The sequence below is a fragment of the Ctenocephalides felis genome, unplaced genomic scaffold, assembly GCF_003426905.1.
Source record: "Ctenocephalides felis isolate EL2017-DRISC unplaced genomic scaffold, ASM342690v1 CF-g0.4_SCAFFOLD_01604, whole genome shotgun sequence".
Taxonomy (NCBI): domain Eukaryota; kingdom Metazoa; phylum Arthropoda; class Insecta; order Siphonaptera; family Pulicidae; genus Ctenocephalides; species Ctenocephalides felis.
The window spans coordinates 7103204-7116471 of record NW_020537758.1 but is presented as its reverse complement, the minus strand read 5'-3'; the positions used below and the strand labels follow the sequence as shown (position 1 = coordinate 7116471).

Sequence of the window (13268 nt, the reverse complement as noted above, 5' to 3'; positions counted from 1 at the left end):
AAACAAACTTTATTTTTTGATAAAAAATAATATTTTTATCAAATATTTTTATTCAGTAATTTTCGTACATATATATTATATGTATATTTAAAAACTATTTTTAAAATGAAAAAATATTCAAAATTGTATTATCAGTATAAAAATTTGGATAAATACTACCCTTAATATAAACAATTTATTTACCAAAAAAATAATTTAAAATAATAATTTAAAATTTAAAAGACTCGATTTTATTAATTATTTATGAATGAAGTATAAGTTGTTTTATTTAATTTATCAAAACAAAAATATTAAACACAAATAATTTTGCATTTAAAAATAATAACCCCAATTTTATTTTTGCTTACATTCAAAATTTTACAGTAAACTTGTTTTATATAAAAATTTATTAAAAATCAAAACTGTACAAAAATGGTGTGAATTTATTTTCAACTCTTAACTTCATATATCCATATATACATTTACACACATTTATATATATATATATATATATATATATATATATACTTTATATATATATAGATATATAATTATCTATGTATGATGTACATGATCATATCTCAAAACATTTTAACGTATAAATATAATAAGCAGTTTTCTGTCCTATGACATTATTTAGTATAGATCGTTCGAACAAACAACATCTATACTAATTTTAGTTAAAACTATTTATTTTAACTTAATTTAGTTTAAGTTTTTATTAGTGTTTGTGATTTTGTGTGGACGCAGTTTTAATTAAAGGTGAGTACAGTGAATAATTGTAAAGGACACATTTTTTGGGTTTTGTAATTATAGTAATTTTTTTGGGTGAAAATTAAAAAGTTTAGTTAATAAGTCAGGAATTTAGGTAAATTTTTCTAAACAACGGTGTACTTTAAATTATTTTTATATGAGTTTTAATATTTTATTTTAATTTTTGAACTTAACAATGCTTCGGATAAAGTTGCTTTGGTGTATTTTTTGATGTTAAATTTTTAACATTTTTTTTAAATTTTTCTGATTTTTTTATTTTAGATATAACGCACTTAAATATTTTTTTTAGATAAAATAAGTAGTTAAGTAATGTGTAGAATAAGTCTTAATAGTTTATTTTATTATTTGAATTCACCATTTCAACAGACTAATTTATAAATTTTCCTGCAAGCTTGCCTGATGCATTTTTTTGTTTTTTTATTTTTTCCAATTTTTCGAAATTCTTTACAATTTTTTCAACCAGGAGTAATTTAAATGAAATTTTGTGTTAAAAGATGTAACTAAAATTATTTTAAAAGTAGGTTTTAGTATTTTATTATATTAATTGAATTTACCACTGCAAATGATTAAAATAGTATTTTTGCTCAGGAGGGCATCAGTTTGTTGAGTTTTATATTTTTATTAATTTTTTAGCATTTTTAAGAATTTTATAAATTAATTATGAATAATTTAGATAAACTGTCGTACTGAAATATGTAACTAAAAATTTCGTGAATTAAGTTTTAGTAATTTATTTTAATATTTCAATTTAACATTGCTACTGATTAAATAGTATTTTTTCTCAGGAGTGCATCAGGTCCATTTTTTGGGTTTTATATTTTTAATATTTTTTAGCATTTTTAAGAATTTTATAAATTAACTTCCAATAATTTAGATAAAATTCTGTGCTGAAATATGTAATTAAAAATTTTGTGTATTAAGTCTTAGTATTTTATTTTAATATTTGAATTTACTACTGGTGTATTTGGTATATTTGTTTTTTTATTTTTAACATTTTTTTGGATAGAGATAAATTATTTTAAATTAAACAGAACGATTTTAGATAAAATTTTCTAAAAAATGGTAAAATCGTAATTAATTTAACGTAAGTCCTAGTATTTTATTTTAATATTTGAAATTAATAAATTGAATTATTTGATACTTTATTATGAACCAAGTTAATTTTATTGTATTGTAAGTTCACTTGGAAGATATTATTTTCTATTTTTATTAATTAAATATACTTATAAATTAAAATTAAATACATAAAATTATTTATAAAGTTCTATTAAATAATATAAACTTATATTTTTGAATGAAAAATTTTAATTTATGAAAATAATAATAAATAGTGCAAAAATATTTGTAAATCCTATAAAACTTTTCTGACTTTTGAAAAAACTACAATTTAACAAAAATTTAACACTAAATAATATTTTTTAAGAAAATTTCAATTTAGTCATTTCAAGGTTCAATTATAACCTGATATAAAGGTGACATTATATTAATTGATTAAAATTATCTTTGGCGTTAAAATTAATTAAGAAATTTGATAAATAAATTAATGACTTGTGAATTTTATAATCTGCATTCACAAATTTTCGAAAAATCATTCTTAATAATTCCTTTTATATTACGAATTTTTTCAGTAATAAAACACACTAAACAAAACCATTTTCTTAGTCTTCCAACTATAGTATCAAGTTCAAATAATAAAATAAAATACTAAGACTTATTTTAAAAAAATAATAATTATACAAATTTGTTCCTAATTTTATCTAAATTCATTTTGCCAAAGCCAAAAAAATCTATCTTTCTTCAAAACAATGTTAACAACCCAAAACCAAAAAATGCACCTCAAATACATACTCGTACAAAAGAACTAACTTGATAAATAAATTATCATTTACTTATCAAAATTTATCATCATTACTTATCAAAGAATAAAAAAAATTCTTACCACTTCAACTATCTATTTTTTTTAGATGTATCACCAGCCCGTAAATGAAGGCTTCGCCATCAACACCAGCGCCCCTGGCGCCGAGACCATGGAAATAGCAGTCAGGGAATTAAGGGAAACCCCTGAAGTCCGTCAAGCTGCAATTGTAGAACTAAGACAACTTTTATCAGAAGCTAAAGATTTGTGCTACAGAGACGATGATGAATTTCTTGTCATTTTCTTGAGACCTTGCAAATTTTACGCCAAGAGCGCCCTGGAACTGGTAAGTGGGGTAAAGGACTTATTTGTGGTTGCATTTGGAGGTTAGTTTTGGGGTGGTGTGGTAGGGCAATGTCGTTGCTACATTTTGGTCAAAATTTGTGAGAGTTGGTGGGAATTTGTGGATGTTGTGCGCAAAATCCAAAATTGGGTATTTGGAGGTGCGTTGATGTCAATTGCGACTAAACCAGAGGTCACAAATTTAGGATTTAAATTGTAAATGATATTTTGCAATATAGTGGTTCAATTAAGGTCAAAAACATCTTCAAATTTTATGTGCAAGGGATGTTATTGCAAAAATCGCTCATCACCAAAAGCATTCATATGTCTTGTTTTGAGATTTGTGACAAAATCATATAAATTTCTTATTATTTCTTATTTCAAAGGAAGTGTTTATGCAAATTGGAGTATCAATTGCATAAACTATCTATTAAATTACAATTAAAAACCTATTACGCCGATATTGACGCATGTTGGCTTTGAATTTTTTGCTTCAAGTTCATCAACTTCTTTGCGTTTTTTTGCATAACGGAATAAAGTCGTATGAATAATTATTGATTTTATTACATTTACCGGAATGTATGTTCTTAGAAATGCTGGGCGATGACACGTATACAGTGCCGAAACGTAGAGAATAATAAATTTTTTAATATATATGAATTTTGATTTGAAATTTGACTTATTTATGAGTTCTGAAATTAGTACAGTTACGCTTGGACATTTTTGTATATTCTAGATTATATTTTGGAAACTATAGTTCTGATACATATAGTATGTTAGAATAAAAGTTAGATTATGAAATTATCTAAATTTTTTTCATACAAAATAAATTCGTACATTGAAGTTTGTTGAATAAAAAAATATTTTGAAGTTGAGCAAATCAAAAATTTGAATATAGATAATCACGTTAGAACGTTAAGAGACGTTAGAATAATTACGTTTTTGAATAATTTATATAAAATTTCAAAAACTATCGTTCTGATACATATAAAATGTTAAGACTAATTGTATATTATAGAATTATCTTAATTTTTTTCATAAATAATAAACATGTATATTGAAGTTTGTTTAACAAAAAAATGTTTTGAAATTCGACTATTGAAAAACTTCTACTTAAAACTTTCGTTTATGTTGTATGTATAGGAATTTTTGCATATGCGTTTTTTTGTGGACGATTTATCGAAAACCATCATTTAGATTTATATATAATGTTAGCACAAAATGTAGATTACAAAATTATCTAATTTTTTTCATACAACATAAATGTGTATTAGTAATTTTGTTTAACAAACAAATATTTTAAACTTCAACAATTCATAAAATTGTGTAAAATAACGCTTAGATATTTTTGGACACTTTCGACGTTTTTTCAAAAACTACTAGTTCGATATATATAGAATGTTACAGAAACATATATAGAGAGTATAGAATTATCTAGAACCTTTTCTTAAAACATAAATTTGGGTTTCCAATTTGGTTTAACAAAAATTATTTCAAACTTCAACAATTCATAAAATCGTGTATACACAATAACGCTTGGACATTTTTGACGATATTTTAAAATCTGTAACTCAGATATATATAGAATATTAGACCAAAATATAGAGTATAAAATTGTCTAAAATCTTTTCATACAACATAAATGTGTATTCATACTTTCGTTTAACAAAATTTTATTTTAAAATCCATTAAACGACTAGCATCCATAGACTAAGTTTGTCCGAGATTGACCTATTGATTTATGCAAAATAATATTATTACAATATTGCATTATTATTGCAATTAGCTAATTACACAAAAAAGTATTTACTTGTGCATTACACGTGCATTATATCTCATAATTGAAATTTATTCTATACATTGTTTTTTTGAAGTGGATGATGCGACTTGTAGAAATTTCTGTCAGTTTTTATCTATTTCTCGAGATTACGAAATGACCTTAGAACCACATCAATAGAATATTGATAAAATGAGATATATATATATATATATATATATATATATGTATATATGTATATATATATTTATATGGAAATATTTGACGTCTTTGTGGAGAGAAAATTGTAAGAATTTTATCTGTCTGATGGCACACTTTTTTTACGTTCCGTCAAAAATCTTGAAAAATATTGGACTAAATTGTTTGATGTATTAGACAAATATATAGAACAAAAAATTCTATACAAACTTGCCAAACAATGTTATTAAGTATTTTTGCAAATTTTGTTTAAAAATAATTTAAACCCTTGCATCATTCTTTACGCAAAATTGAGTTCAAAAAAACTATGTCTTATTCTAAGTTTGACGAACGGGACATTTTTTGTACAATTAATTAAATATCTCCAAAACTATGAAACTTTCCTTTATAAAACTTTTCACAAGTGTTTTAAGCTTAAAACAATCTCAAACTTTTTCCGAATAATTAATTCTTGTATTAAAAAATTTAGTTATTCAAGCAAGATTTTGTTTCAGAGACCAATGCCTTTTAAGTTTAACGCCCGGGACATTTTTTTGTACAATTAATTGAATATTTCCAAAACTAAGAAACTTTTCTTAATAAAACCTTTCACAAATATTTTAAGCAAGCAATCTAAAACTCTTCCATACATCACAATTCCCAACAATTAAATTTTATATTGAAAAAATTGGTTATTCAAGCTAATTTTTATTAAAAAAAACTATGCCTTATAATGTTGAAGCTTGGGAAATTTTTGTACAAAAAATTAACTATCTCCAAAACTATAAATCTTTTCTTTACAAAACCTTCTACAAGTATATAGAGCATATAATTTTCAAAAACTTTTCCATACATCACAATTCCCAATAATTAATTTTTACATTAAAAAAATTAGTTAATCAAGTGCACGTGTACGAGTAGAAATTACGCAACGTGCGTTTCCCAGCCACATTTATCGTTTTTAAAATCATAAAACAAAGATAAGTATTAATAATTTCAAAGTTTTTATATTAATACGGAACCATTTATGTGAACGAGCGTGAATTATGCATGTTTTTATATAAAAAAGTTGCAAAATGATGCAGTTTTGCAACAACAATGAGAACTACTGTTTTTGCAGCATAAATCGATATAAAAATAACTATTAATATATATATATATATATATATATATATATATATATATATATGTATATAAATGTGTATATTATACCATATATAATTCTCATTGCGATAACATTTTTAGTTTTTGAAATAAAGTACAAAGTGCACAAAATTGCACGTATTCAAATAATTTTTTTTTGTACCAATTTGTTTTTTTTTTTAATTTTTATTATTTTTTTCCTTTTCCCAGATGCGTCGTATTGCCCAATTCCGAAAAGATTACAACTCAATTTTGGACAATTTGATGCCAGAAGACGAAAGAGTTGCCTTTTGTGACAACGATGTTGTCAACGTTTTGACCAACAGGGATCAACTTGGCAGAAGAGTGCTGATTGTAAATGCAGGAGGTAAGGCACAAAATTTTTGAAAAAGCCAGTTTGTAGCTAATTTTATGTGCAACTTAGTTGTCGAAGACCAAAAAGTTGTATCTCCGATAGATAAAAAGTTGCACTCGTAGGGGATTTGGTAATGCTGATCTAGGGTAGTGCTTGTAGATTTTTTTTGAAGCATCTTAGGAGGTTTTTAAGTACACCATTTTGTAGCAAGTTTGGTCAAGATTTAACAATGCTAAGACATAAAATTAATATATTGATCAGAAAAAAGTTGCATTCGAAATCCTAATAAAAAGACCGATGGTATGGAAATGTTTGTAGAATGTTTGTGATGCTTCTGACAACAAATTTGAATGCATCATTTTGTAGCAAGTTTGGTCTAGATAAACTAATGCTAAGGCAAAAAAAATTCTAACTGGATCAGAAGAGAAGTTGCATACAAAATCTAAAAATTCAAGTACACAGCTGGTATTACCAGTAATACAGTGAAGTAATTAAAAATAGAAGAATAATGGTTCAAAGATTATCCAAATATGATTTGCTTTAATAATTTTAATTTTATAATATTGTCCAATTTAAAAATTAATTAAAATAATATTCAATGTCTAAATTTTGATCCTGAGTTGATCAGAACTGATAGTTTCAAACCTTTACAATATCTTTGTGGTTGATCTTACAAAAAATTTAAAAACGTCGATTGATAGCAAATTTTATTTAGATTTATTTGTGGTAAGAACAAAAATTTTGTCACAATTAGTAAAAAAGTTGCATTCAAAATCCAAAAAATCTAGTAGATAACTGGTTTCACCAGTAGTACAAAGAAATAACTAAAATCAAGAGAATAATCATTTAAAAACTCTCCAAATTCAATTTACCATAACAACTTCAATTTTATGATTCTGACCAATTTAAGAATTAACCAACACCAGTCCTAATATCACCATTTTTATCCTGGTTCAAACTGGTGGTTTTAAACCCTAGTAAATCATGTATGGAAGATCCTACAAATTTTTTAAAAACACCGATTGATAGCTAATTTTTTTAGATTCATTTGTGATGAGACCAAAAATTGTATAATTTCTATTTTACAATATTTACAAATTTTTCACACTCTTTACACTTACACCTAATATTATCAAATTTTAGCCTGGTGATTTTGAACCTTTGTAAATTATGTGCGGAAAATCTTACAAAAATTTTGAAAATGTCGTTTGATAGCAAATTTTATTTATATTTATTCATGGCGTGACCAAAAATTCTGTCTCGATTATCAAAAAAGTTGCATGTAATATCCAAAAACAATGAAGTTGATCAAAAGGTAAGATCAAAAATTTTGTCTCGATTATTAAAAAAGTTGCATCTAAAATCCAAAAACAATAAAGTTGACCAGCACAACCAGGCTGCTGAGAATAAAGGTCTTTATCAGAATAAAAAAAAACAGAAAATTTGTGTTGGATAGTTTGAGAATTAGAAACCAACATCACTCTCAATGTAATAATTGTCACACCTAGTTGGTCAAACTAATGATTTAAAATCCTGGTTGAATTTGTGTGAAAATTGAGAACGAAATTTGTGAAAATGTCGTTTGATAGCTAATTTTATTTAGATTTGTTTGTGGTAAGTCCAAAAATTCTGTCTCGATTAGTAAAACAGTTGCATTCAAAATCCAAAAATAATAAAGTTGATCAGTACAACCAGACAGTTGGTCATAGACTTTTTCAGAAAAAAAAAGAAATAAGCAGAAATGCTAATAAATACTGCTATTGAATAATTTTTTGTATCACATCTATAAAAAAATTGCATATTATACTCATCACGTCTAAAATCCAAAAGCAATTAAGTTGATGACCACAACCACACAATTAACAACCAAAATTCTTAGTAAAATTAGTAAATAGCTATGAATGATTATTCCTATTATGCTGTGGAACATCCTTAATAAAATCCAAAATATTCACCATCATTGTTGAAACATGTAAGTAATAAAAAATATTTCTTTTATTTAGCTAAATGGGATCCCAAAAAAGTATCATCTGACCAAATGTTTCGCATGTTTTATCTAATACACGAAGCAGCAATGTTAGAACCAGAAACCCAAATTAGAGGAGTTGTTTGTATTATGGACTTTGAAGGATTGGGCATGAAACAGGTAAAAGAACTACCAAAACCAGAAAAAATTGTCAAAATCATCAGAATTCAAATTTTACTGTCTATTTTTAGGTAACTTCTATGTCTCCTGCTTTCTCCATGAGACTATTAAGTTTCATCCAGGACGCGATGCCACTTAGGATGAAGGAAGTGCACTTCGTAAAACAACCTTTGATCTTCAACATGGTGTGGAAAATGTTCCAACCATTCGTGAAGGAAAAGTTGAGGAAAAGGGTAAGTAGAATTGAAACTTGATGATCAGTTTTGTAGGAAAAATCTAGATGGTTACGTAACTTGTTCTTTATTTTTTAGTTATTCTTCCACGGCAGCAAAATGGAAGAACTGCACAAGTACATCTCACCATCCCATTTGCCGCAAAACTACAAAGGCCAATTGCCGTCCATAGATTACGGCGGTAAGGACTGGTATCCTGTTATCACCAAGTACGAAGATCATATCAGGAAGTGGAATTCTTATGGTTTCAGTAAGAAGTAATTCAAATAGAAATAGGTAATGGATATTGGATATAAAGTAAGTGACACGATGTTTGTCTTGAATTGGCTTCTGAACTGCTGAACCGATTTTAACTAACTTTCATTAACATCATAACAAATTTTTGGAACTGACATATTTTACTGTATTTTTTTAGTTCAAATTTGTGAGTGTTATTGCAGTTTCTGGACAGTAAATTAAGATTGTGTTCAATCTGGTTTGGCCTCATAATTTGTTACCAGAAATTCCTAGATTATTGCCAGAAATCTCTGGTTTTGTCTAGACAAACAAAATTGCTTTTTCTGTCTGTCAAAATTAATTGAAATTTCCAAAATTGTATTATTACTACTAGAAACTTAGATTTTTAATATTGCTTATAACCTAAATTGGATATAAATGTAAATTCTGGACTATGATTTGAGATCTAGTTATTTCATGACTCTTTACCCGAAACTTCTAAATTCTTTACCAGAAATACCTGTCAAAATTCATTGAAATTCCCAAAATTTTAATATTACTACTAGAAACTTAGATTTTACTATTGCTTATAACATAAGTTGGATATAAATGTAAATTTTGGACTATAATTTGAGATGTAGTTATCTCAAGATTTCTTACCAGAATTTTCTAGATTCTTTACCAGAAATCTCTGTCAAAATTCATTTAAATTTCCTAAATTTTAATATTTCTACTAAGAACTGGAATTTTTAATATTACCTATAACCTAAGTTGGATATAAATGTAAATTCTGGACTATAAGTTAAGATGTAGTTATCTCAGGATTCTTTACCAGAAATTTCTAGATTTTGTACCAAAAATATCTGTCAAAATTCATTCAAATTTCTAAAACTTTAATATTACTACTAAGAACTGAGATTTTTAATTTAGCTTATAACCTAAGTTGCATATAAATGCAAATTCTGGACTATGGTTTGAGATGTAGTTATCTCAAGATTTCTTACCAGAATTTTCTAGATTCTTTCCCAGAAATATTTGTCAAAATTCATTGAAATTCCCAAAATTTTAATATTACTACTAGAAACTGATATTTTTAATATTGCTTATAACCTAAGTTGGATATAAGTGTAAATTCTGGACTATGATTTGAGATGTAGTTATCTCAAGATTCTTTACCAGAAATTTCTAGATTTTGTACCAAAAAAATCTGTCAAAATTCATTCAAATTTCCAAAATTTTAATATTGCTACTAGGAACTAGGGTTTTTAATATTGCTTATAACCTAAAAATTGTATATAAATGTAAATTTTGGACTATAATTTGAGAGCTGTTTTAAGATTGTTTACTAGAAATTTCTAGATTCTCAAAGTCAAAATTCATTCAAATTTTCAAAATTTTAAAATTTCTACTAAGACCTGGGATTTCTAGTATAACCTATAACCTAAGTTAGATGTAAGTGCACATGTTAATCAAATCAAAATTAAAATCGGTTCAGTAGTTTAGGAGTACATTCGAGACAAACATCGTGACACAAAACTTTATATAGGTAAAGTGTTACATAACATTGATGAACCAAACACTACACATATTTTACATCATATATAAAGTTTTGTTGCTCTCATACGTTACATAAAAGTTATTTATAAATGTAGGAATATTATTTTGAAGTTTTTTAATATTTTTTGTTTCGATTTTTTGAGATTCTTGTCAGAAGCATAACTGAATATTATTGTATATGTATGTGTTCTAAAATCTAGTAAAAAGCGAAATTAAAAATTGTTACGTAACATATATGAAACATACATGTTTAACAAATTTTTAAATACGTATTTTGATATTTTTTGAACAATTTAAAACTCCTTGAATTTTAATTTAAATATAAAAATACATAACTGTGTATGTCTAAAGTATTTTCTGTTACGTAACAGATATGAAGCATACACGACACAAAAGAAAATATTAAGGTGACGTCAATTTCTTGGAATTGTATTACAAATTTTAAAAAATTATATCACAAATTTTAAGGAATTTTGATGTCTCATAATAATTTTTCTCCTAGACTTTTAATTGGAAAATGAAAATACATAACTGTGCATGTATATATTTTTTTTGTTACATAATAGAAACGAAACATAGACGTCACAGTGTAAAATGTTAAGGTACTGTCAATTTAACTTGAACTTGTTAGAATTTTATTACAAAATTTTAAGATTTCTCTCTTAACAATTTTTTTGCTGGACCTGGAATTTTAGTTCAAAAATGAAAATACAATCTGTGTTTGAATAAAATAGTTTCTGTTACGTAACAATTAAAAGAATACATCACAAATGTATTTGTTGATGAAAACAAAAATTTTGGGAACAAAAACAGTTTTTTTATAAATAAATAAAATTAGAGAGAACCATAAAAATATAAATACGCCTGATTTGGCGTTCATACTCTGTACATAAAATTTGTTCATATATATATATATATATATATATATATATATATATATATGTATGTATATATATATATATATATATATATATATATATATATATATATATATATATTATGATGCCAAATTTTGCCAACCAAATATTTCGAACCAAATAATTATAATTATATATATAAATATAAGTTTATCGGTTGTTAAAATAAAATAAGACTGCCATTTGTTTGGACAATAATTATTATACGAAATTTATATTAATGTTATATATTTGTTTTTGTATAAATTGTTAATGTTATAATAATTTATAAGGTTGTAGGTTGTTAACAAATATATATATTTTTAAAATATTAAAGCCTTTTAATTTAATTGTATACAAAATTGATATAAAAAATAAAATATATATATATATATATATATATATATATAAATGTATGAAATTTTTTATTTTATTATTGGATTTAAAAATTTTATTTAATTATTGGTTTTAAAGATAAAGTGATTTTTAATGGGCTCTTCAGGGTAAACCAGTAGCATAATAATGTTGAAATTTGGACAAAATATACTTCAATTTGTCTAGTATAAGGACAAAAAGCAACTTGAAAATTTTAATACTTGTAGTATTAAATATTATTAATTCTGTGCAGAAAGTCAGGTGTATGTGGGAAGAAATGTACGTAATGATGCTAAAAATATTTTTAATTACAAAAATTGTGATAGAATGCTAGAAATTTAGTATGTTATACTTCAACATGTCTATTATAAGGAAAAATACTAAAATTGACAATTTGTATACATACGATATTAAAAATAATTTATTTTCCCCAAAACGACTTGGACATAGAGAAAATATTCATAAAAATGACTATATAAAACGTAAGAAAAAAATAGTGTTTTAATTATTTTAACAATTTATTTTTGTAGTATAAAAATTGGAATAGAATGCTATAATTCAGGCATACCAGACTCCAATACGAATGAATTATAAAATTATTTGTTTTTGTATATAGAATATTAAATCATATTATATTTGGTCAAAAAGTACGATTTTGCTCGGAAGAAATGTACTACATAATGTGATTTTTTTTCTTACAGCAGTTGTCTATTATGAATACAAATACTAAAATTGATAATTGTATATATATCGTATATATATTATATTAATTAATAATTTAATTAATTATTAATTTTTTGAAAAAACTACAACTTGCCTTGGAAGCAATATTTATGTCAATGTTGGTGCTATAGTTTTAAAAATATTTTTTTTGTGGACAAGGATTGTGTTAGAATAGTGTAATTTAAATATCATATATTTCAACATGTCTTTTATTAATATAAATACTAAAATTGATAATTTTTATATGTACATTATTAAATATAATTAATTCTGTGCAGAAAGTACGTCAATTTCAAGGCTCTACGCTTTTTTGTATGAAATTTCATTAATTGCTTTATAAAATTATAAATATTGTGTATACAAAATTTGTTATTATTTTATTTTTGTTCATAAAATATTATATTTTATTTAATATAAATAGATTTATTTTTTTTATTTTATAATAATTATAACAAAAAGAAATTAAACCAAAATGAAAACCAAAAGTTGAGAACAAAATAGTGCATTTTTGTACAATTTTTACTATTAAAATTCTAGTATTTAATTTACTCTATTTACTCTACAACTTTTGTATCTTCCAACTAACAGTTTATTAGTTTAAAATATTTTAAAAATTCGTTAAAAATGCTCTCACAACTTTTTTACGACTTTGTATTTTTTTTATATATATTTTGTTTATAACCTTGGTTCATATTTTTAATTGAGGAAGTTACCAAAAAA

General features: G+C 24.5%; 1 protein-coding gene across 1 annotated transcript; it reads left to right on the top strand.

The window, feature by feature from the left end:
* The first annotated feature begins 624 nt into the window (after positions 1–624).
* LOC113372134 (clavesin-1-like) lies at positions 625–9380 on the top strand. Its single transcript, XM_026612455.1, has 6 exons — positions 625–741; positions 2718–2954; positions 6258–6414; positions 8406–8548; positions 8620–8781; positions 8860–9380. The coding sequence occupies exons 2-6, from the start codon at positions 2718–2720 to the stop codon at positions 9040–9042; spliced, it is 882 nt and encodes a 293-aa protein (XP_026468240.1). The 5' UTR covers positions 625–741; the 3' UTR covers positions 9043–9380.
* Positions 9381–13268: the final 3888 nt, after the last annotated feature.